This window comes from Meleagris gallopavo, chromosome 25 (assembly GCF_905368555.1).
Source record: "Meleagris gallopavo chromosome 25, MGAL_WU_HG_1.1, whole genome shotgun sequence".
NCBI lineage: Eukaryota > Metazoa > Chordata > Aves > Galliformes > Phasianidae > Meleagris > Meleagris gallopavo.
The window spans coordinates 3597788-3623203 of NC_139428.1; the positions used below are offsets into that span (position 1 = coordinate 3597788).

Genomic DNA, 25416 nt, shown 5'->3' on the forward strand with positions numbered 1-25416 from the left:
CCTTCATGCCCAACCCAGCCCCAGTGCTGGCTGCCGTAGCTGCAGACTCAATGTTTTTATTCCAGGCTTACAATGTTTTACATTTGACAGCACATAATTACGGCGTGGGGAACAACCCACAGGAATAAGTGTTGCTACATAAGCAGACTTCAGCATTGGGTTGTACAGCCATCAGATGGGAGGCTGACGGGTGTTCAGCCTGTTGAGATTTTGCAGGGACCTGTAACACCTACAGTTAGCAGGAACTGAAGAACGCTGCCTTCTTCCTTGGCACAGGCAGCTGCACACCCATGGCTGTGCTTTCCTGGTGCTTTCTTTTGGCCAATCTGAAATTTATGGCATATACAGGACCTTGAAATGCAGCTGAGAATCCAATTCCAGCCTGGAGAGGCAGAGCCTGAGGCTCGATGTGAACTTGACACACCCAGGCATGATTCTCAGGTGGTGCATTAACGAGGTCTGCAGGTTTATGCAGAGCACAGACCTTGCACATTCAGGAGCAACATGGGACTGTGGTGCTGGTGTAGGAGGTCAGAACAGAGGGATCTGGAACACCCTGGAATAGGTTGCCCAAGGAGGTTGTGGATGCCCCATCTCTGGGTGCATTCAAGGCCAGGCTGGATGTGGCTCTGGGCAGCCTGGTCTGGTGGTTGGTGACCCTGCACATAGCAGGGGGTTGGAACTGGATGAGCATTGTGGTCCTTTTCAACCCAGGTCATTCTATGATTCTGTGATCTACTGGACACCTCTCATTTCTCCAGCAGTGTGCAGGGGGCAGAGGCTGTGCAGCCACCCTAGCATGGCAGGACAGTGGCAGTGTTGGGACAGGGACGCCATTCATTCCCAGTCTGTCCAGCTAGGCTGCAGGAGAGTGCATTGCTGCCCGCTGAGGCCCTCTGCTTTCCCCTGCCCCCATGGCTATATAGCTTTGGGGCTGCCCATTGTGTGGTGCAGAGTGAAGCTGACCCCTCAGCCCTCCTGCACTGCTGAACAATGGGAACACGACAGTAGGAGGCAAACATCACCTAACGGGAAAGCCTGCAGCACAGTTCATTAGGGCTGCGACCAGAGGCATCTCAGCTTCCCCATTGGCCAAGCAGTCTATCAGCTAACATCAGACAACAATCCCTGCCTTTGACACCGAGGCCGGGAATCCCACTGCCCATTCCAACCCCGCGATCCTCTCGACGCACAGCCGTGCCATCAGTCGGCTTCAGAGTGAACGCAGCTCGCCCCGCCCCCTCTCTCCCCATTGGCTGTTAGGCGCTCTAAGCCCCGCCCCCTCGGCGGGGGTTGGCTGGAGGTGGGGGGAGCGGGGCGGAGCGCGGCGGTCGGAGCGCGGCGGCGGCGCGGGGCGAGCGGAGTCGGCGGCGTCATGGAGACGGCGAGCGGCGGCGGCGGTTTCCCCCGGGCGCTGCCGCTGCTGCTGCTGGTGCTGCCGGTGCTGCCGGTTTTGCCCCGCGCCGCCGCCGAGCAGGGTGAGCGCATCCCCGGCACCGCCCGCCGGGTTGAGCGCTTCGCCTCCGGTGCGGTGCCGCTCTGTGGGTTTCCCTTTCCTTCCCGGTGCAGCCCTCGGGGATCCGCCGTGAGCTCGTTAAAAGGAACGGGATGGGGAAGGAGGGAGGGCGCGGGGTACCGCTGGATCCGCAGGGCGGGAGGAGCGGGCTGGGATGGAAGGCACGGGCGGTGCGGGGCGCAGTGCGGGCACGGCACGGATCGCCGGGATGCTGTTTGCTACCAGCGAGCGACTCCTGAAACTGAGAACGTGGGCAGATGCCCCGTCCTGCCGAAAGAAACGGGCTGTTCTGTGCGAAAAGAGTGACTTAGAAGCTGGGATGTATTATTTAAAGGAAATTCGGGCTGAGATCTTTGCGGGGTCCGTCGGGCGGCAGTGGGCTCGTTAACGTGTGTTCCTCTCCGCAGTCGTCCTGATGGACTCGAAAGAATCCCAAGCGGAGCTGGGCTGGACCTCACACCCGGCCAACGGGGTAAGGGCAGCCCTGGGTGCTGCGTGGGGCTTTGCGTGGAAATTCTCGCTTGTGTGGGGCTGAGAGAGCCGGCATGGCCATGGGGGTGGTGTGGCAAGGAAGGACACCTCCCCAAAATGCACCTTGTGCTCCTATAGAGCGAATTGTCAGCAATCTGAGTGGCACACAGCTCCGGTCCGTTCCCTGCAGCAGGAGCTGCTGTTGGCAGAGTATGGCAGCAAAGTCAAAGTTTGTGTTCCTCACTGCTTCAGATTTGTTTTCCAGAAGGCAAACAGTGTTTAGAGGGGAAAGTGAAGCATCTTGGAGTCATCTACCTTCCCTGGCTGTCAATCTGCAGAAGGAACGGTGTTTTGGGTGCATTTAGCAAGCTGGCATAAATATACCCACAAAAAGAATTGCTTTGGGAAGTGTCAGGTTCATCCTTAAAGCTTGAATCACCAGCTTGCTCAGAATCTGTGCTGCTGATTCTGGGAAAAACCATTGCACTTGCAGGCAAAGGACTCATCCTGTCCCAGCTCTAACTTCTCCAAGCAGAGAAGCTGCTGCTGGTTGTGATATTGTCACTGCACGATGGCTCTGTGTGTCCTGAACCATCTGTGCCTTCTGTGGGTGGCTCTGGGAGCTCCGATGTGGGGTGGTTCCACAGCCCTGTGACCACAGCGTGTGGTTTGGGTGGCTGAGGGATGCTCAGTGCCTGTGCTGTGCCGTTTGTAGGTGGAGAGGCGGCTGGGGGAGGCACTTATGGTGGCTGTGCTGTGTTCAGGCTTTGGCTCCAGCTGCCAAAACCTCTCAGCCTCTATATTCTTTTCACAGTGGGAGGAAATCAGTGGTGTGGACGAGGAGTACAAACCCATCCGTACCTATCAGGTGTGCAACGTCATGGAGCCCAACCAGAACAACTGGCTGCAGACGGGTTGGATCGCCCGGCGCGACGGCCAGCGGATCTTCATCGAGCTGAAGTTCACCCTGCGGGACTGCAACAGCATCCCAGGTGTGACAGGCACCTGCAAGGAGACCTTCAACCTCTACTATGCTGAGTCCGATGCCGATCTGGGCCACAGCATCCGCGAGAGCAAACACACCAAGATTGACACCATTGCTGCCGATGAGAGCTTCACGCAGGGAGACCTGGGCGAGAGGAAGATGAAGCTGAACACAGAACTGCGGGAGATCGGGCATCTGAGCAAGAGAGGCTTCCACCTGGGCTTCCAGGATGTGGGTGCTTGCGTGGCCCTGGTCTCTGTGCGGGTTTATTACAAGAAGTGCCTCAGCACCGTGCAGAACCTGGCGGTTTTTCCAGATACGGTGGCAGAGACGGCTTTTGCCACGTTGGTGGAGGTGAAGGGCACGTGTGTCGAGCATGCCCGGGTGGATGTGGATAATCCCCCCCGGATGCACTGCAGTGCTGAGGGAGAGTGGTTGGTACCCGTCGGGAAGTGCCTCTGCAGCCCAGGCTTTGAGGAGAGGGACGGGAGGTGCAGAGGTAATGGGGCTGTTTGCATCTTTTTGGCTGTGGGAGCGCTGGGTGGACGTGCCAGAGCTCTGAATACCACCAGCATTTCCCCCCAGCTTTATTTGAAACCCTAAAATTACCCTCTGTCATTAATATCCCCATCGCCGTGCTTTAGATGCAAGTTAATAATTTGGTGACTTTACAGCTCTCAAGGTTGCTTTTAATGACAGCTGTAAAAATGGATATAACCCTGACTTTCCCTGGGGTCTTCTTAATGAAGCCAGTGCTGGGACCATTTTGGAGCAGGAGAGGTGGTGGCTGTGGGTGTGGGGGATGCCTGGGAGCCTGCGGGAGGCGAATGTGGGCATCCACCTGCACATCTCTGCTGACGTGTCCCTGGGCAGTGCCATGGGCTCTTGTGAGTGGAGCAGCTTGAGCTGTCCTGATGTGAATGGGTTTTGGTGTGAAAAAAGCTCTTGTTTTCATGCGTTGGGTAGCATCAGTGCTCGTTCTGCAGCATGGAGCCTGCTGCCTTCAGAGCAGCACAGGCTGGGGTTGCTTGAAAGCGGGCAATGAAGCACCGAGGCCAGGGGTTGCCAGGACCCAAGTGCTTCAGCTCTGCAGTAGGAGAGTGAGGTTTTCCAGAGGGAGAAAATCTGCTTCAGTGGGACTGCTTGAGGCTTTATGGGTGTGAACGGTTCTGACTTTCCCCTGAGCCTGGAGGGGGTTTTTATGGTGCCCCAGCAGTGACTCTTCATGCGCTGCCCTCCTCTAAAAGACCTTATTAAAACTATGGGGTTGAAATCTCAGCATTGTTGACTGCTTCAGTGGCAGCTCACCATTCTTTCCCCATCTGTTTGGACTGGGAATTTACATAGCGAGTCCCAGACGGCTTTTGCTAATGTTTCAGGTTTCTCTGTGTTGAGTTTAAATAATTCATATTCTCTAAGGAAAAATATCTGAAGTAATTTAATGGACGTAATTAAGTTTTTCCCCCCTCGCACAGAAAGCAGGTCATTAGTCACTCTCAGCGGAGCAGCATCTTATGTCTGGTCAAATATCAGAAAACAGTTTTAAGAGTTGAAAGTTTTCGTGTGTGTGTGTGTGTGTCTTATTTTCTTCTTCTTCTTTTTTTTTTTTTTTTTTTAAGCTTTGAATAACTTTAGAAGATTTCTGATGAAAGCCTTTCCGGGCTGCAGAAATTGCTGTGCAAGGACAGGAGCCCTTGAATTGGAAGTGGATAAAGGGAAGGGCTGTCTGGGGATGCTCTGTGCCCAACAGTGCAGCCAGGATGCTGGGCACCAGCCTGGTGCTGCCCCTCATAGCCTGTCCCATGCTTGGCAATGGGATGGCAGAAGTGATGGAGGGCAGAGCTTAGAGGCGAAGGAAAGGCAGGGAAATTAGCTTTATTTCCTGCTGAATGCGGGTTTGAGTTGAATCACAAAGCCTCCTTGCTCCGGTGATTTAGGTGCTGAAATCACCCTGCTGCTGCGAGAGCATTTGTATCCTCACACTGAAATTAGGAGAGATGAGAAAAGACTAATAGGATTTACGGCGCTGCTAATTAGTGCTGTGATAAAGCCAAGCCTTTTTGCTGTCCATCTTCCCACATAGCACCGTTCCTCTGAAGAAATCCCAGAGCACCCGACAGCTTTCCTGGGTTTGCACATTTCTGATGAATCATTTTGGTGATCATTGAAACGCAGCCATCTCTGGGGTGGAAGTGAGCAGCTTTAGCATCTGCTTAACATCTTCCTGCAAATAAGAGGAGAGGTTCTGTCACTGTAAATACATTTAAACTGCTTTTCTTGTCTAATATACACCTCCAGCCAGCTGCTGGCCTGTGCTTACCCTGATCTTAAAACCTATTTCCAGCAGATGCACGGTGGGGGGGTGGAAGGTGCTGCAGAACTGTGGGCCATCTCCTGCCCATCCCTACCTTGTTTTCAGTTGGCTTCTCAGCACTGATGTCTTTTTGCCCTTAATTTTGCCAGGTGTGAGCTGCAGCCCCTCCATGCCATTCACTTTGCAACAGCTGCTGTGTAAATGAAAACTGAGATGTGAGGGATCTGCCTGACGTTTGCTGTGAAGTTGTCTTTTGTGCTTCATCTTTCCCATCCAATCCCTTGTAATACCTGCAAGGAGAATTTCGACAAAGCCCAAGGTTAATATTTACCAGCCAGTTTTGTTGCAAATGAGACAACTTCAAGCAGACGTTGAATTAATATGACGGAGATCCGCTTCCAAAAATAGCTGTCAGCCACTCTTCTTTGACAGAACCGTAAATTTGTGCTGTGGTTAAGTCTCATCTATTTGTTTCCCTCTGCTTTTGACAGGAGTGGTGGGAGCTGGCGTGGAGCTGCTGGGACAGCAGTGCTGCTGTCACCTACATGGGGCTGAGTGGCAGTGACAATCAGGTCAGGCGGTTGTGTCCCTTCTGTGCAAGGATCATATATTGCTGATGGTAATTTTAGGGAGAAAACAGTTTCTAGTGCTTTGTCTGGGTTTTTAGAGTCTGTTCTCAAGTGAGTTTGATGGGGGTGGAAGGGATGGCTTTGCCCTCTGTGGTGCAGCAGGCAGGGTTGTCCTGGTGTGTCCATCCCTGGTGGTGTGCGGGGGGATGTGGGGGCTTTACAAGGTGAGCAGCTGTGATCTTGAAATGCAGAGGTGAGTCGAGGGGTCAGCAGCTGCTAGAAGAACACGGTCTTTGCTAATGGCAGCTGCTGGTGGTACAAAACCTAACTCACGCTGGATGCTGTGCAGTTAGCAATAAGTGAGCTCTGCTTGGATCCATCAGGATCTGCCCGTTGGATCCACCAGCAGAGCAGTGCCTCTGCCCCAACGCCAGGTCCTGTTTGAGCCAGTTTTGATGAGAATGGATCTTATTTTGCAAAAAGCAAGGCTGCATTAGTAGTCCTTGAATTTGATTTTCCGAAGGGGAGCACTGCAATAGAGGAAATGTTTACTGTTCCATAAAAGCAGCCTTCCCCCTCTCGTCCCACCAGACCTCCCCTCTGCTCCTGTGCTGCTGAGTGCTGTGGACTGAGAGTGGAGGAATGCCAGCTCTGCCTTCAGCCCCTTTTTGCTGTGCACACATCTCCTGGGACTGCCACAAAGAGCTTTTGTTGGCCAGCTGCTCGTGCTGGATGGCAGCACTCATCTCTCCTCTTCTTTGCTAGGAGGGAACGAAACCATCCAGTCCCCTTGCCCAATGCAGGATGGGGATGCTGAGAGAGGGGCTGCGTCGAAAGCAAAAATCAAAATTAGTGATCCTGAGAACCACTGCAGCATCTTGTGATGGCAGAGCACTGGAATATTGCCACTGCTCAGCTGTTCACTGCCCTTCTCTGCAAGCTGTGGTGTCAGTGCATCATTTTCCTGGCTGATTTATGTGTTCTGCCCCCCCTCCCCCCCCAGATGTGGTACAGCAGTCGTGTGTGACTGGGGGTGGTGGGAAGATCCCTTCCTCTGTGGCTCATGGCCCCATCAGAACATCGTGTCTCTACAGTAGTTGAGAAATAAAAAGTTTGAGTGGGAATTAAAGAAATTTAGAGTAAAAAGTTGCAATATGCTGTGGGTTATTACGAAGATACCTCCTGAAGCCTAAGGTCTACTTTTCCATTTAAGCACAAAGAAGATGGATCCAAATGCTCAGCGCTTGGGGCTCCTGATTTGTTTCATCTTTTATACATTAGCTTACAAACCTGTATGCACTCCTGGAGTTTATTTTATCTCCTGACTGATGCCAGGGTATTATGCATAATAAATTTATTTTTTCTCCTGGGACTCTGCACTGAGCACCAGGCTCTCCTTTCATCCTCAGAGCATCCTGTGCTGCCTGTGGGATGCTCAGCTCTGAGGCTGGAGCTGGGCATGCCATAGTGGTGTGAAATGAGGACAACACATTGAGAGGGGCTGAGGGAGTAAATCCATGCTGCAGTTGGAGGATTAATTGGTGAGGAAATTTAGATTTGGGCTTCCTCCCTGAATTATTGGCTTTCTCCTCCAGGGGGTTGTGCTTTTTGCTCCTTTTTAACCTGAGCAAAGTGACTGTTTTTAAGGTGTGGGGAGTGTGGCACTGAATGAATTCTGAGTATCTGCCCATCAGCAGCCCCTGGGGAACCTGCAGTTCTTCTGGTAGATGCTGCTCTCCTTAAGTCCTGCAGACGGACCACCCATATAAAATATGCTTTCTCTTTGGTCTCTTTTTGGAGTAATGATCAAGCTCGGAGATATTTATTATTCTGGATTGCATGTTATATTGCTGTATTATAGTGTGTCTGAAATAATTATGGCTGTGGAAATTGTGGCAGAGCCAGACACAAATTACTCTATGACACTTAATTTTAGATCAAACTACTCAGAAAATTGCAAGCATCACAGTTGGCTTGCAGTGTTCTTGTCATGCCTAAGGTTATACAGACCTGGCTGCTGGATGGACACGGTGGTTGTTCTGCTGAAATACAAAGGGAAACCCACATTGCACCCAGCTCAGGGGGCATTGCAGGGACTCGTGCACTCAGCAGGAGCAGGGTGAGCTGAAGGTGTGGGTTGGCCAGCCCTCAGCATGGGAGGAATTGGCTGGCTGTACTGGGGAACTGTAAGGGACAGCAGTAAGCAGCAGTTGGCTCCATGGATGTGCCTGCATTAGTGTGTCCTTGAGGAAAATTCCTGCATGAACAGCAACGAGTTTCTGCTCGGTTCTGTGGCACTGAATTCAAGTGAATGCATTCTTGATGCTGAATGGATTTTGGTATTTCAGGGCTGCCTTACTAAATATACTTGGGTATTTAATTTTCCTCTAGACTAAATCACAGAATTTAATTTCAGCTATTAAGAGCTCATTGTTGGAGATGCACAAAGATCTACCCTCTGGACACAGGTTTTCATTTCAGTCCTTCTCCAATTATTTAGCGAGGACTGAAATCATAGGGTAGCGTTGTCTTACAGCTTTCAAGGATGCTGGAAACGACCGTGGGCTGTTTGAAAGTATTACTGAAAAAACGGTTATTAAAAAAGAAGTTTTCAGGAGAAAAACTGCCTTTGAGTTCTCCTTGAGCTGACACAGCCTGAGATGCCCATCCTGGTGGGCAGCACTGAGCCCAGAGGAGCGGAGACCCGACCCGGTGCCACATTGATCTCTCCCTCCTGCTGACTTTGTCCCTCCTGCACGGGCACAGAGATTGCAGAAGGTCTCTTTCCCTTCCTCACGGCAGGGCTCTGTAACGGTATCGCTCGCTGCCTGCAAAGTATTGATTACAGCTTTTGCAATAAGACAAGGCAAGATTGCAAACCCAGCGTGCACGGGAAGGCAGGAGCCTCTCTATTACCCGAGGACATTTGTTGACAAGGCTCTTTCACCAGCTCAATATACTCCCGGAACTTTACTCTGATGCTATGTTTTGCACAAGGTGCCCTGTCTGGTTTGGGGCTACCTGTCCTCATCTCTGTGTGCTCGGTGGCAGCTGTCCTTCCAGGGCACCAGCACGATTCTGATGGGAAGAAAAAGCAATTGCAGGGCTCTGGGGGATGATGCAGTGCTTGGAGAAGCTGGGTCTGAGCTAGGAGAAGCTCTAAAGTCTGTGACTGGGGTTTAATTTAATTACATGCTATATGAAGAGAATATTTTTGTTTGTTTGCTTTAAGCCTGCTGCTTGATAATTTCATTAGCTGCACCCGCAGCCTTGTGTGTCGTGAAATGGCAAGTAACAATGCTCTCTTCTCCACGCTTTTAGTGATGGGATGGAGTTCAGCACTGTGTCTTTTCGGGGATCTCTTCCAAGCTGAGCAGCCCTGCTCTGCTGGGGCCCCATTTCCTTCTTCTGGCAAAACATGAGGGTTTTAGGGTTCCCTTTTTGGAGATCTGCTGCCAGATGTCACAGCAGCCAGAGGCTCCCTGAGGCAGGCAGGGTGCAGGCAGGCATCATCCCACATCTTGCACCCACCCTGCCCACACAGATAGATCATCTGGTAAAGAAAACGGGAGAAATGATGTGCTTACATGAGCAGAAAACCCGGCTCTGTGGAAGCTGAGCTCAGGCTGCTGCCTGTTGTCCCTTCACCCTCCTGGAGAAGATTCTCTGTGCTCTTTTTTTGGAACTGGGAGGCTGGTGTGAGACCCTGAGGTCAGCTCTGGGGGTGGGAACTGCTGACACCAAGTGCATCTTCACAGCATTTCAATGAAATGTTTAGGATGTAATAACCATTGACTTGCTCAGCTCGATAATGGCATTAAGATGGATGGAAGCTGGATGTGCCCACCTGATTCGAGTGGCCAGCATCACTGTAGCTGCTGTGGGAGACAGCGGTGTGAGCAGTTCTGTGTTTTATCCCATTGCTGCTAACAGAAAGTGAGGCAGCAGGGACTGATGTGGTGCAGGCAGGGCATGTTGAGCTGGTGACCTGTGCTGGGAGCAGGGGGCTCGTGGTGCTCAGAAGGGCTCCTTCATACCTTGATATGCATTAGTCACAGGGATGGATGTGCTTCTTCTTGGTGCTCCTGGAAATGATGTCTGTGTGCACCCTGCTGAAGGTCTGCAGGGAACGAGGGATGCAGAGGAGCCCAATGCTGTGATCCACACGCAGCCCCTCCGTTTGGCAGTTCCAGCAGAGAAAATTAACGTGCATTAAAAGAGAATGGACTTTGTCAAATACAAATTTCATGACCCAAAAAAAAAAAGAAAAAAAAAAAAAAAGAAAAAAGAAAAAGGAAAGGAATTGATTTTGGAAGACAACCGAGTTGTAGTGTTAATTACAAATGACTGTATAGGCGTTTTGGGTGAATCTGCAGGCGTTATTGATTCCTGCTGGCAAGCACACAGCTCTTCCGCCGTCTGCAGGAATTCAGCAGCATGAATAAGTTCAGCAGTGCTCGTGCATACAACGTCCTCCCTGTTTTCCCTTTGTTCTCAGAGATCCGTGAGGTGTGTGAGTCACCAAGCTGGCTTGAGACAGTTGGGGTAGGAAAACCAAAAGGCAGAACTCATCAGAAGCGTTCAGGCGGGGGGCAGAAACACGCTGCTGGACTGCAAGGGAACTTTCCTTCTGGTCTGGCACAGCTCAGTGTGATTGGAGAGGCAAAGCCATGGGAACACGTGTGCACATGTGTTTCCCAGTGATGGAGGCAGGCAGGAGGTGTTTGATGGGTTCTGTCTGATTTCTGTCTTGATGCTACCTGGAAGCTGTGTGGGTTAAGTAGCTTTAGTCCTAAATCCACGATACAGTGCAATTTCCACCTCGTATTTAATCTTCCATCTCTGCTCATCCTCTCAATATTTTATGCTAAGCTTCAGTATTTGCTAAGGTCTCAGCCCCATCCTCTCTGCAAAATGATGAGCGCTGTTTAATTAGGCACCGATAAGCTGCAGGAAATGGATTTTTGGATTCCTCAGGCCCTGCTGAGTGGCTGGGGCAATGTCAGCGAACATCTCCTTACTTGGATTTGTCTGTTCAAACCCACCTGTCCCATCTTCCCTGCTTGAGTGTGGTCAATGTTCCCATGCTTCAAAAAGAAAACAAAGGTTAAGTGAATTGTTTGAGGTAATCAGCTGTTGCAGCGATGGATGTCAACATCACACAGGCTACCAGCCAGCTGGTAAATAGAGCTGGGGTGATTAATAACTTCATTTTACTGCTGCATGCAAAATCCTGGCCGTGCTTCACTTGAAAAGAAATGCAATCAGCTCCAAAGCTGCAGAGCTGCAGTCAGTTGTCCTGCTTGGTGCACTTAGCGAGTCGCCTCTAATCACTGCTCATCAATTAACAAGATAAAGCTGCTCGGATGCTGATGCCCCGCTGCTGATAAATCAGGGTTGCAGCCAGGGATCTCTTGCTATTTTTTAAGGTGAAACGTCTATGCCCAGCCTGCTGCTGCCTGGGGAATGCTGAGATCCGTGCTGGTGACAGAGAGGCTTCTGCAGCCCCTGGGGCTGTGGGGCAGAGCCTGGGCTGCAGCAGGAGGAGCAGTGGCAGCAGTGTGGTGCTGCAAGGTGGATGCTGCTGGGGAGGGGGAATTAAAGCTGTCCTGTGATGGCTTAATCAGAAACCAGGCCTTTTTCGTGCTTCTCTGCATCCTTAATTGCTCCAATCTCCCTATGGCTAAGACTGTGTGTGGGAAAGGATGCTGCTTTTTGCTCTCCATAGTCACCTGTTCGTGTCCAACAGTGGCAGCAGATGTGTCTGCATGAGAAACCCATGGGGTTCTGCTGCTGGCATGCAGTGTGGTGACAAGGAGGGAGTGTGCCCTCTTGGAGAAATGAATGGGGAGCACAGGGAGCATCTCACGTGGGCAGCAGTGATGGAAACGGAGTGAGGCGATGAATTTGTCTGTCCCACCCAGCTGCTCCTCCTCCAGGATGAGGGATTATAGGATTCCATTATTTAATAATTCAGTTGTGGTGGTACCTGAGAGGCAATTGTGTACCAAACAGAGAATTTCATTCTGTAAATGGATGGTCTGATTGCTGGAGAGCTGCCACGTACCTTCTGCAAAAATGAGCACTGCAAAGTAACAGAACTGCCTATAAACTGACTGGGGACCAAGGAAAACACCTGTGGGATGAGGAGGAGTGAGGGGGAGTTTGTCTCAGAAACTGAGATGCATCTGTGATGCATCAAATGTCGTGGGGTGCTTCTGCACTCCTTCTGGAGCATCAGAACAGGACAACCAGGGGACAAAGTTAAAAACAACAATGTGTAGAAAGCCAGGAGGCTGCAGCACTCCTGTTATTGGCTGTGATTTCAGTGAAGGATTAGGCAACGTCTAAATGTTGTTTTGTCAACTTCCTTCTCCTAGCTATTAGAGACGGGGAGGAACTGCCTGAAAGATGCTTCTAATTGAAAACGCTCAATTTCCTACCATGAGATGTCAAATTTATGTGACTGCTGGGCTTGCCTTTAGCTCTGGGGGATGACAGCAGTATATTCCCTGGTTTTACTGCTTGAGTCCCATCAAGTTTGTAAACAAGATTGATTTTTCTGTTCTGCCTGACAGAGGCTACGAGCAGGAACCCGGTGCCAGCGTTGGAGCTTTGATGCTGTAATGAGAAGCTTCTCCCTGCAGAGCAGGACATGCTGTGCTCTGGGCTGGAATGGCTGAGCAGGAGTGGAGCCCATGGGAGCTCAGGATGTGCCTGCAAGCACTGCGTGCCAGTGGCAGTCCTACTGGCCTGTACTGTGGGCAGTACAAAAGGAAATGCAAGCTGAATACATTGCCACACGTATTGGTGTAACAGTAGGCTTGTTTTGGTTTCTCAAATAAAAAGGGGAGGCTGGAAGTTTTGGAGGTGGTTTGAACACCCACTATTTTGTGTGTGTGTGTGTGTGTGTGTGTGTGTTATCCAATGCCTGAAGTAGGGGAAGACATTTATCGTGTGTTGCACACTGCCTCTATGTTGCTTCTCTGTTTGTGTGCCAAGCCCGTGCTTTGAAAGGTCAGCATTATCTGGTCCTGGAGGTGTGCTGGGAACTGGCAGAGGAAAAGGCAAAGCTGCAGACTGTCCAGTCCCACTGGTTTTGAAGGCTTTTCTTTTCTGATTCTCCATTTTTACCACTTTTCATCTTTAGCATAGAAAAGCAACATTGAATCCACATCTATTGCCCAGAGAGGCTGTGGGTGCTCCACCCCAGGAGGTGTTCAAGACCAGGATGGATGGGGCCTTGGGCAACCTGGTCCAGTACCAGATCTGGATGTTGGTGGCTCTGCCTGTGGCAGGGGACTGGAACTTAATGATTGTTGGGATCCCTTCCAACCCAAGCCATTCTATGATTGGCAAATTCTGATTTTCATTCTAGATACCAGGAAACCCCTTGTTTGGGCACAACTGGAATAGGCTTGGGTGGCCAAACCTTCTGCTTTCTATCTGCTTGCACTGTGTGACAGAGACTTTGTGTGGAAAGGAGCAAAGCTTTCAGGTGACTCTTGAAAGGCTGCTTCTGTGACATAAGAAAAAGCAGAAATCTCCCCAGCAGCTGGCTGTCCATGTGCTGGGACAAAGCAATCTCACCCACCCACAATCACAGCAACTGATTTATTTAACGGCAGTGAAATAATGTCCCCTGTAAACATTCACCCATTTTCAGCATCCCATGCAAGTCTTCTCTGCCCCGGTGCCTGGTGCTTTGTCCTCAGATCACAGCCAGAGCTGCCAGTTTTGTGTCATGCGAAAAAGTAATGAACCGGAGTGCGCTGGAATAATCTTCATTAAAAGGAACAGTCTCAGCAGCCAACTCCTTAAAAGTGATGAGAGAGGGGACTGCGCTTGGGGAGCTGTTTGTGTGGGGACTTCACAAGGCTGCATGCTCAAGGAACTGATGGAGGGGCAGCAGGCAGCAGCCCCACATCAAGAAGATGAAGCCAAGCAGAATGTATTTGTTTGCAGGCTGCTGCTTTTTCAGATGTTGGTTTAGGGCTAAAGTGAAGCTATTGTGAACTGCTCTGTGGGGTTTTACAGCCTGTTTTTTTGTTGTTTCATGTGAAGTAATGTGTCTTTCATGCAGAAGTAGCTCCTAGGTGTCCTGCTGGGGTTGGTAGGTTTGTACACTGTGCTGACTGTGGTCAGGATCAAGCAATTCCTCGACCAGCGGATGAACCACTTTCTTGTTTGAATATCAAAGATGCTTTCCAAAGGATAAAGGCAGCCTGTGTACGGCCTGTAAAAGTAAATTGCTGCTGCTGCTGTTTGACTTCAGTACAACCCCACTGCCTGCAGTGTCAGCTGTCAATCTGCAGTGATGGCACCACGGCAGCCAGCACATGGCCTCGTGTGCAGCTTTGTAGCTCTTGTGGCCAATGAGTTCTCCAGCTTCTTGATCTGCTCTTTTGGGTTGGTGCTAAGTCTTGCTGTGACTCCCACTTCCTTTCGCTCTGTTTCCCGTATCCCACATTTTTCTGCTACCACCTCCTCCTCCAAATCCGTCTACAGCTTCCAGCATCACTCTGGCTGATGTCCTGCCAAAAGCCATCATTCTTTCAGTGCCTCCATAGCCCACTGAAAGGGTCCCACAGCACCAAGTGACAGCATCAAAATGTCCACTCTGAGTCAAACCAAATGGACATTTCCCTTGGTGCTAGGATCCCAGCAAGGAGCTTGGAGAGTGATGTGGTCTGGCCAGCAACAGGCAGAGGAAGCCCAGGGAGCAGGATGGTGCAGTCACTAGCTGTGGCCCTGTTCTGTTTGTGCTGTTCTTTCAATAACTCCCTTTCTCTCTTTCCAGCATGCCTTCCAGGATTTTACAAGCTCTCCCTCCGCCTCCCTCTCTGCTCTCCTTGCCCTGAGCACAGCTTCACGCATGAGGAAGCCTCCACCTTCTGCTCCTGCCAGAAGAACTACTCCAGGTCCCCGTCAGACCCTCTGTCTGCCTCCTGCACGCGTATGTCTCACTGAAACAGCAGCTTTGTAGCACCAAGGAGGGCTGGGCCTGGGGAGGGCGATGGGCTCCCCTTGTTCCGTGGGGGTGTGAGGTTCAATACATCCCACGTGTGGTCGGGCATGCAGGCACTCACTGGTAAAACTAGGGCGGTTAGTTGTTCAATGTAGTTTGCAGATTTTAATTAGTTGGCCTCTATTTAATTGGATTGGACCTCAGCTCTTTCAGTGATGGATGGGGTAGAAGTGCCTGCTTGGCACTGAGAGGCTCAGACATGGGTTGGATGGCAGGGAGAGGTGCTGTGGGTGCTCCTCACACCTTGTGTGAGCTGTGGCTGGCTGCGTGTGGGAGGTTCCTCCAAAGAGAAGCCCACTGTGCAGTCCTACGTCCTGCATTCCCATCCTGTGAGCTGCCATGGCGCCGCTGCCTGAACACAGGCCTTGTTCCGTCACCACCTGCCTCCCCAAGCGCTACCAGTGGGAGCCTTGAGCAACCTCAGGCACACGGCTACCCTTCTCCTCCTAGGCCCACCATCTGCCCCAAGGGACCTGGTGTACAGCCTGCGGCGTTCCTCGCTGGTGCTGCGTTGGAGCGCTCCTGCCGACGCGGGCGGCCGCAGCGACCTGACCTACAGCCTGTGGTGCGGCCACTGCCCGGCACCGAGGGGCGGCTGCGAGCAGTGTGGCAACGGTGTGGGCTTCGTGCCGCAGCAGACGGGACTGGTGGAGCGCACCGTTACGCTGGTCAACCTGCTGCCCCACGCCAACTACACCATCCGCGTGGTGGCCCTCAACGGCGTCTCGGCTGGCAGCCCGCTGGCAGGACAGCCCTACGCTGAGGTCAACGTCTCCACTGGGCTTGCAGGTACTGGTGGAGTGGGGATGTGATGTGTGCTGGGGGTTCCTGGCTCGTTTGTGGCACCTGCTGCTCTCCTTGATCCCGAAGGCACTCTTTCCCCACCCAGGGACAACCTGGGCTGGAAGTCACAACTCCTTCGAGCAGCTGTAGGTTGTGTTTGCAGCTCATGGAAAGTGTATTCAAGGAGATGTGCTTGTGAAGCCACTTAGAAAAGGAGTCGTTGAATATTGGTTATCCTTTGGAAACAAAAATCCTTTTATCTCTTTTCTCTGCTGGTCCACAGCAAGATTTTTGACTGTAATTATCTACTTTATCATAGAATAGAATCATAGAATTCATTCACAGTATGGTTTGTGTTGGAAGGGACCTTAAAGCATGTCTAGTTCCAAGCACTGCCCTGGGCTGGCTGCCCCCTTAGGGTCTCATCTGTAGCCTTGGACACTGTAGTGGAAATGCTAAGTCATGACCTGAAACAGTGGTGGAGCACCTGGTGAGAAGGCAGAGCCAGCCCAGGGGAGCTCAGGTGCATGCAGTGCAGCTGAGTGACTGAAGGGGTGGAGCCAGGATCCACCCCTTCCCAGACCTCATTTAAGGGTTGGCAGTGGAGGTGAGGTTATCTCTTGCTGGAGGTCCTTGCTTACCTGAGGCTTTCCAAAGATAAGCAGCTCTTTTCTTTCATTTCTGCACCTGTGGCTGATGCATTTGGGCTTGTTCTTGTTTGCTGTAGTCAAAGATTTTGCTACCCCGCTATTACCATCCCATTATAGCATTACAGGCACCTCCAGGGATGGGGCACCACAGCTCTCAATCCTCTGAGCATCCTCATGGTCTACTCTGGACCCATTCTAGCAGCTCTGCTCTAGGTTTGAGTTCCCTTAGCATGAGGGGAAGCTGGTGTCTGTGGTCCTGGGGCTGCTCTATGCTCAGCTGTTGGCTGTGCAGCACTGCCTTGTTGTGTCCTTGTCTGCTCCTCTGTGGCTATGTTATTAATTTGCATGAAAGCCCTTTGCCAAGCCACGGTTAATGGAGACAGATGATCCTCACATACCTCTTGGCAGGAATTGGCCAACAATTTCATCAGAAAGGATTAAACTTTGATCTTGTTATAAATAATTTTCCCACCACTTGATCAAATGGTTTTGCCTGTGTTGTTGCTCTCTCTCCTATCCTAATTTCTGTGAATCTGCTCGGTGGATGCTGTGCCACAGACCACCCTTAGCAGAGATGTCACTCCTCATTAGGGCCATGGCTGCTCAGGGAGGAATTTAGTGCTGGAAAGAGCTGTCCCAAAGCTCAGGCTAGTCCTGAGCCAGCAGCACATGTGCTGGGGAGGGTGGGAGCTTAATTACATCTGATAATGAGAGGTCGTTGCAGAGGTTCCCGTGTGGGTGGTGGGACAGAGCCTGAGGCAGGAGGTCCCTGTGTCCATAGAGAACATAGCAACAAGTCCATGGTGCCAGCCTGTGCCAAATCTGTAAGTCTGTTCAATGCAAGTTTTCATCTTGGTAAGTGGGAATCTCACACCCTTACTCCACGCTGTATACTCCTGAAGGAATTGAAGTATGCATAAAGAATATGGCATAATTAATCTTGTAATCTGCTCAAAATCAATGTCTCTTGTCGAGCTGTCAAGCCTCCGGATGCAGATGGTGGCACAGATTTAGCTGAGCAGCTGAGGTTCGGGAAGCTGCTTGAAACCCTCGAGTGTTTTGCTTCTGAAGGTGTCCCTGCCCAGGCTGGAGCTGCTCCCCGTGTGCTGGGGCCCCTTTGTTTAAATCCATCACCAAAGTGCTGAGTGGGGCCAGAGATAAGCAGAGAGCAAGGCCTCAGGGATGCCTGGAGCAGAGGCAGCTCCTTTCATGGCTGCGATATGATGGTCTTGGGGATGTCTTTGGCAGCATCAGGAGAGCTCTGGCTGGAGATATGCAGATTCAGAGGAAAAATTAAACAAAGAAACAAGACCCTATTTAGCTGTCAGATCCCAGCTCCTCTAAATATAGCTCTAAGTGCATCTTTCACGCTACCCTTCCCCTTCAGCATTCACAAGAGGGAATTAGCAGTTGCTCATTGTATTTGTGAGGAAAAAGAGAAGATGCTGTTTAGTCTGCAGGAGACAAAATTAATACTGTGTTTTTTCTAATCTGGCCCCAGCATGGGACTAAACAAAAGTGTTTGAGGAGCGAACGGAGCTGTTTACCTGCAGGAGCAGATCAACATCAGCTATGTAAATGTACAATGTGGGACAATGTCGTTTGTATTCCTGGCAGGGATCAGCTCCTGTCTTAAAGGGCTTTTAAATCTGTTGCAGATTAATAATGCAGCCAGTGCCGGAATGCATTCTGCTCTCTGAGACTGGGAAGTGCTTTTTGCTGAATGAGGTGCTTTGAAGCAGCTGCTCTGTGTGCACATTGCTGCTGCTCCCTTGGCTTCCCCACACTTTGCTGCCTGCAGGGGTGGCATTGGAGACTTGCAGCAGCTTGAGTATGGGCTGCCTTGGAAGATCCCTGCTCCATGAGACTCTCAGTGCTTTGCCATGTGCTTAGGCTGTTCTGACTGCCCGGGCACCTCAGATGCTGGATCTACAGCTTGTGCTGCCAGTTCACAGGAATTAACAGGTGCAAATTGCTGCTTCTGCTCTGCTGAGTGACCCTGCAGTTGGTTGGGCTTTGTCTTGGCTCTATCACAGCAGCTGATTGCACTAATCAGGGCCCTGGTGTGACTGATTGCACCGTGGGGTGGAGAAGAAAAGTGATTTGCAGCAGAGCTGCTCTCCATCAGCTGTAGCATCTCCCTGTGTCTCTGTGCATCTCAAGCTCTGCCCAGGTGGAGATCTCCCACTCCTATGCTCTGACTCCATCTCTCCTCTCTGTCTCTGACTCTGGGCATCACCTTCACCCGTGCTGCAGCTGTAGGTTTGGCAGCGCTCATCTCCTGAGCCCGATCTGCCTGCTGTCTGCTGCTCACAGGGAGCGATACTGAATTACTGTATAATTAATGGGTACAGAATGGACACTTAAACTGAGGAATTCAAGCTCATTTCTTAATACTAAGATCAGCCAATGGGCTGCAAACCCATCGTCCATTTGTCCTCAGAGCATCCATGTCCCCTCTGGATGCCTGCTTAGACACCTGGGGTGCTCAGGGCACAGCACCTTTGTGCCATCACTGCTGCCCCACCAGTTAATGGAGAGGAGCACATCCACATGCAATGGAGTGGAGTTTATAAAACCAGGCAGAGCACTGAATAATTTAAAGTTTGCTTTTTCAGAATAGAGACAACGTTAGGGAAGCTTAAAATATTGATGGGAAACATAGTTGTGTTTTTTTTTTTTTCTTTTCCCACAGTATGAAATGCTTTATAGTCTGTGTGATTTTCTTTAATCCCTTTTAAGCATGGTGAAGGCTGGTGCTCGCTTTGCTGGCATGTTCCACGTGTGCTGCTCTCCACTGAGGCACTCGGAGGGCACGATTTCTCCTGATGGCTCTGTTAACAGTCAGGAGAGCTTGTTCATGTTTTCTCAGTCTGTTTGCTGGATTCAGAGATACAGGGAGACATCTGTGTGATATCTTATTGATGGGGATCATATAGCACAGCAAGGAGCGCTTAGCTCCGTTTACAGGAGCAAAGCCCAGGCTGGCTTTGGGAGCATGCACCAGCAGGGCTGCTGCCAACCTTCTTGTCTTGCTTTGTGCTCCTTCTTCTTTATGCATGAATAATTTGATATGCCCTTAAAGGTCAGCTCTGGGGCCAGTGTGTGTGGACACAGAGGGTTATTCTTTAAAATGTCAACCCCTATTTAGGCACTGGGTGGTAAGCAGTGTGCAAGGGCTGAGCCTGATGCCCTCGGAGTGCCCAGCTGTATTCTGCATCCTCGTGCTCTCAGAAGAAGCTGAGAGGACTTGGAATCAAGGAACAAATCATCATGAATAAAACATCAGCAGGACGTTTTTCTGCAGTGGAGATTAATGAGCTAAGTCATAAATATAAAATTTCACAGATACTTAAGTTTACTTTCCAGGGACTTGTTCCTCTCTGCAGGAGTCCTGGTGGAGCAGTCAGGGCTCAGCGCGTGTCCTGGTTTGATGGAGAAGCAGCACGGGCCGGGAGCAGCCAATTCCCTGCACAGCTTTCCCTGTGCTGCCATGTGCGGGTGTTGAATTGGTCGCTGCAGACCCTTTGCTGTGATGTGTTCCTTGGCCTGGGGAAGTCGGGCTTTCTGATCAATCCAGAATGAGAAGCTCCAGAAGAAGCATTTTTCACATTATGTTTTCCCTACTAAAACATTTCTTGGCTGTTTTAAAGAGCATCAGAGCCACTGCTGTCATAGCATCTCTCACCTCCTCCCTGCTGCTGCCCAGTGAGTGGTGGGCGCTGCCTGTGGGCTGAGCATCACAGCAGTGCTGCTCCTGGCTCAGGGGGAGCATTGCTTCCTTGGTGAGCTCCTGTGATGCAGCTGGAGCTGCTGGAGCACCTGCAGTGTGTTTGCTAGTCTGGGCATTGGGATGAACTGCAGCTATCCTGGGCAGGATATGGCATGGTGAAAGCAGGAGCTGCCACATGCATCCTGTGCAGGGAGGTGAGCTAACCAGGAGCAGAAATGCCAAGGAGGACGATGCAGCATGCAGTGTGTGCTGATCAGAAATAACCAAGCAGCTTCTGGAGCACAGCTCAAGTGCTGGCAGCAGGCAGGGCGGGCAGCTCTGCCCGATTCCCAGTGTTGGGATGGGATGGGATGGTGAGTGGGGCAGCACTGGGGGGCTCAATGTGTCCTGCAGCTCCCACACACCGTTAGCAGCAGGCACAGAACACCTGACCCCTGCAGCACTGTGGCAGAGGCTGCAATCAGGGCTTTTTGCTTCTTTTAGGACAGAGCCTTGCTAGCTGACCAGATCACAAAGCAGTTGTATTTTGGATGATCACCAGCTTGGAGTTTGCCCTGTTTCAGTCCTGATTCAGAGAGAGGAAACCACAAACTGCACAAGATGAATGCTCTTCAGCCATTCAGATTATTAAAAGCTTTTACTTTGGCATCAGAGGACAAAAGCAGAAACAAAGTGACCACGAATGTGAGGACAGTGGTAAAACCCCCTCTAACTCATGCTCTCCTAGCTATTAATGTGGCTGTTGGTAACTGCAGTGCCCCAGACTTGCTGGCAGGGTCCCCAGGCGGGCAGGCTCTGCTGTGGGGTGGCTGCTGGGGGCTTAGAGGGATGCTCTGCCTCAGCCATCACCCCCTGCTTTCCCCTCTGCCCTTCCAGTGCCAACCCCTGTCACTGACATCCGCACCGATAAAGTCGAGCAGAAGAGCATCTCCTTGTCGTGGCAGGAGCCAGGCTTCCCAACCAACAGCACCGAGTACGAGGTCAAGTACTACGAGAAGGTATGGCTCTGGGGATGGAACCAGCACCCATGAGGCTCTGTTCCTCAGCACCTCATGGCTCAGTGGTGGAAAATAGGGGATGTGAATGCATGGTGAGGGTTTTACTGGCGCCTGAGAGCAGCAGAAGCACTTCCAGTGGGTGCTTGTAAAGGCTTTTCCTGTCCACCAGCCTTATGAAATCTGCTTATGTAAGTTTTTGGAAATTTGGGTTGTTTGGAGGGTTTATTTTAATTAGGGTGGTTTTTTTTTTTTTTTTTGTTCCCATCTGTTCAGCTAGATTTCTTCCAGTTCTAATGTTGACATCTCCCTGGGAAGAAGAGTAAAGCCAATAACTTCCATTCATTCATTCTTTGGATGGATTTTTTTCAAGAATAGTAGAAATCTGAGGTTTGGGTGCTTGCCATCACCCAGCTAGACAGGAACTATAAACCATGTAGTGCTTCCTGAGCTGTGATGAGGTGACACCTACGTTCGTAGCCTGCTTTTTTGGGAAGTTTTGGACCAGTGGTCTTTGGTTTAGGATCAAGTGCCACACGCCCCAGACTTCAGTAAGCTGTGAGTGGCCTTGCACGCTGGAAGGCCCACCAGCAAACATTTCTATGACAGCCTCTTAATTCAAAAAATAGCTGTTATTTGACAGACACAGCGGGATGAGAATTTTAGAAGAGATACCAGTGGGCAGAGAGCGGAGACAAAGCTCTAAATCAAAATAAATGCATTTTATGACACAGTTCCGCAAATTACCTTATCTGCGTGTGCTCAGGCTCGTTATGAAACTGATTGCATGTCAAGCAAACTGTGCAGGTGACACGTTGGCATTCTGTATTTAGAAACAAGCTACCTTGAAGCTGATTCATATTAATGTGATTTTCAGCATCTGATAGATTTGAAAGGAGGAATCTGTGGGGGAGGGCGAATGCTGAGAGTAATACGGTAATTCCTTTGCAAATGGGCTGCAGCAACAAGATACTCAGGGTACGTGCAACAAGGAGACATCCTGCTTGGGTGGAGAATTTAAACTATAGTTTAGCAATTACTCACTGGAATGAGGCTCTTGATGCTGACAGGAAAATCAACTTGGTTCCTAGTCTGTGCTTTCAAAGCAATACTTTAGCTATGGAGATTCAAGGGGAGGAGTGCATCCAGCAGAAAATCCTTTTGGTGGTGCCATCCCCAGCCCTGAATGCATACTGAGCCGTGGGGTGTGCTGTGCTTGATGCCACCTCCCTTTGTCACACAGAGGAACCTGCAGGTTGTTGGGCAGGTGGATAGAATCCCAAGGAGCCATGCTGGAGTCCTCCCCACCCGTCTGCCCTCTGCTTGTCTTCATAGCACCTTGTTTGATTCTAGCTGTCCTTTCACGTGACCTATCTGTGTAAATCCAGTGGCCGAAAGATCAGGTGAGAGTTTCCTTTCTGGTGAAGGTCGCGTGTTTGCTGGGTTGTGCTGGTGAGAGCTGATGGGAGGGTGGGGGCATGGCTGTGACACTGGGACTCTGTGGTGCAGCCGTTGGTCCCTTTTGACCTCAAGCAACTCTTTATTTCACAGGATCAAAGAGATCGAAGTTACTCAACTGTGAAAACCACCTCAACAGCCGTGACAGTCAATAACCTGAAGCCTGGAACCCTCTATATTTTCCAAATCCGGACATCCTCCTCGCAGGACTACGGCAACTACAGCCCCAGCATTGAAGTGGAGACATTGGCTGAGCGTGAGTCTTGCATGTGAAGGCTGAATCTCAGAGCAGGTGCTTTCAGGACTTAGAATCATAGCTTGAGTTGGAAGGGACTTCGAGGATCATGAAGCTCCAACCCCCTACTGCATGCAGGGCCTCCAACCTCCACGTTTAATACCAGACCAGGCTGCCCAGGACCTCTTCCAACCTGACCTTGGACACCTCCAGGGATGGAGCATCCACAACTTCTCTGGGCAGCCTGTTCCAGCCTTATTTTTAATCGCATTGTCCTGTTTGCAAGACAATTGCAAAAAAGCACTGGAAGGGAGCATGGTGAAGTGGCAGTAGGGGCAGCTGCCTCAGGGGACAGGAGCAGTTCAGAGACAGCTCTGGCCCTGGGTGCCTGCCCAACACAGGGGCAGCTGCCTCCACCCGCTGCCCCCTGGCTCTCAGGCACTTCTCCATCCTGTGGCTGGATCGAGTCAGCCAGCATCAGTGTTATTTGCTGGGTTTTACTTTTCACAGTTTCCATTCATAACTATAGTCCAGAAGCATCTTATTTCACTGACTAAAAGTGGGCTTGGAGAGATGGTAGGGTTTCAGTTTAATAACCCACCCTGGCTGGAAATGAAAGCCCTGAGATGGCTGGCTCAGTACGACTCGCACAGATTGTGTTTAACAGGGCTTTAAATTGCATCCATTTACCACACAGAAGACATTTTTGGAATGAATTGAAGCCAATGAAAATTTTATATAGAATGTAGCTTTCTAATACCCCTGTTTGCAAAAGCAGGAAAGGGGAAGGATGAATGGAAAACAGTGGGTTAGCCATCAATTTTAAATTGTTGTTCCCCCCCCTCTCCCCTACTAAACTGGATCCTTTGCTCAGTATTAAGTGGTGTCCAGACGCAGGGTGTGAATTGTTGGGAGGATGGGGAGAAGCAGCCTGACACTGCAAGTGGGTCATCCCCAGCCTTACTGGAGGACACAGGCTGGCACAGAGAGGTGTGGGACATGGGACGTGCCCCAGGCATGATGCTGATGGCTCTGCTTCCCTCCTGGCAGTGACAGTGGCCTCAAATGAGCAGAATCCTGTCCTTATCATCATAGTGGTGGCCATCGCAGGGCTGACGGTGTTGGTGTCCATGGTGGTCGGCATGATGGTCTGGAGGAGGTGAGCGGGTTGGTGGCTGTCCAAAGATGTTCCTTGAACCACAGGCTCATAGAATGGTTTAGGTTGGAAGGGACCTTAAAGTCATCCAGTTCCAACCCTCTTGCCTTGGGCTGGCTGCTCCCACCACCTTAGGCTGCCCAGGGCCCCATTCATGGCCTTGGGCATCTCCAGGGATGGGGTACTCATAGCTCTCTGGGCAGCACTGGTGGCTCTAAGCATGGGCACTGGGCTCTGTTGACTTTTGTGCCCAATGGGAGGCTGCCCCAGGCAGTGACACGTATCCTAATTTTCATTGCAGGCAGTGTGGGTACAGCAAAGCCAGCCAGGATGGAGATGAGGAGCTTTACTTCCACTGTAAGTGCAGTCTGGCCAGCATGGTTAGTATGGCCAGTGGGGTCCCCGTATCAATAGCAATTCATTGCAGTAAATAAGCCAACTCTCCACCACGCAGCCCTGATTCTTTGATGTTAAGTGTTCCCACTCACATTACCCAGCGCAGGGCTGGGCACAGCAATGCTCTCTGTGGGCGGTGGGCTCAGCAGCTCCCATCCTCTAGCAGGGCACTGGTGTGCCCAGGGGGTGGGGATGCTCTTGGCAATCCCTGGGTCACATGAATTATTCCATCAGCTTTTCACAAATGGCTGTGGGAGAATGCAGCGTTGTTTTCTGGGGCTATTCCTGGTGACTGAGCAGCAGTAATTTTACAGATGATGAAATTCCAGCGCTGGAATGGATGAGTTTCTTTGATGCCTGCTCAGCACACAAAGGCTTTTCTGCTCCCTGGAGCATTTCAGGTGCCCACGTGCTGTTGGGATGCACTGGGGTTTCTTTCTCGTGATCTTGATGCTGCCCATGGGGGGGTTCCTGTGCAGAGCAGAGCCAGGGGAGCACGGCGTCGCTCTTGTTAGCTCTGTGTATTTCCCTCCTTTGCTGCAGTCAAAATACCGACCAGGAGGACATACATCGACCCGGACACTTGCGAAGATCCCATGCAGGCTGTGCACCTCTTTGCCAAAGAGCTGGATAATGCCAGTATTAAAATCGAGAGGATCATCGGGACAGGCAGGTTTCCCCCATGGCCTCTAGCACTGTGTCCCTGTGCATCATCCCCTACTTGGCCACTGCCTGCCAATGCTGTCCTGGGCAGCTCCTCACCCTCCATCACCATCATCCCTTCCCACAGCTCTGGGCATGGGGTTGGTGTGTTGTCCTGCAGCTGGATTTCCCCTTCTGCTTTGTTTTGCTGTGGCACTATGTACAGCCAACAGAGTGAGGCGTGCACCAGAGGCATCAGCAGTGATCTGCATCTGGGCAGGCTGACAGCAGCACAGGAGCTATTTATAAATATGTGAACTTAATGATTTATTGATTTTCATCACCGTCGGTGCCTAAAACTTAAAAGCAAATTAAAATCCCCACGCTGGGCCCTAGAGCTTTAACTGCTAATGTGCACCAGAACACGGGAAACACGATTATTCTTTGTCATTTTTTTTTTTTTCCCTAAAGATAAATTCAGCTGC

At 50.9% G+C, this 25416-nt stretch overlaps 1 protein-coding gene across 1 annotated transcript in view; it reads left to right on the forward strand.

Annotated features, from left to right (window-relative positions):
- Window positions 1-1375: 1375 nt before the first annotated feature.
- The window catches only part of EPHA10 (EPH receptor A10), a 34366-nt gene continuing 10325 nt past the window's right edge, over window positions 1376-25416 (forward strand). The window contains exons 1-10 of the mRNA XM_085208716.1: window positions 1376-1478; window positions 1924-1988; window positions 2802-3471; window positions 14656-14811; window positions 15334-15672; window positions 20926-21047; window positions 22596-22758; window positions 23788-23896; window positions 24195-24250; window positions 24833-24958. Of these exons, the coding sequence (XP_085064842.1) occupies window positions 1376-1478; window positions 1924-1988; window positions 2802-3471; window positions 14656-14811; window positions 15334-15672; window positions 20926-21047; window positions 22596-22758; window positions 23788-23896; window positions 24195-24250; window positions 24833-24958 (1909 nt within the window). The remainder of the gene's footprint in view (window positions 1479-1923; window positions 1989-2801; window positions 3472-14655; window positions 14812-15333; window positions 15673-20925; window positions 21048-22595; window positions 22759-23787; window positions 23897-24194; window positions 24251-24832; window positions 24959-25416) is intronic.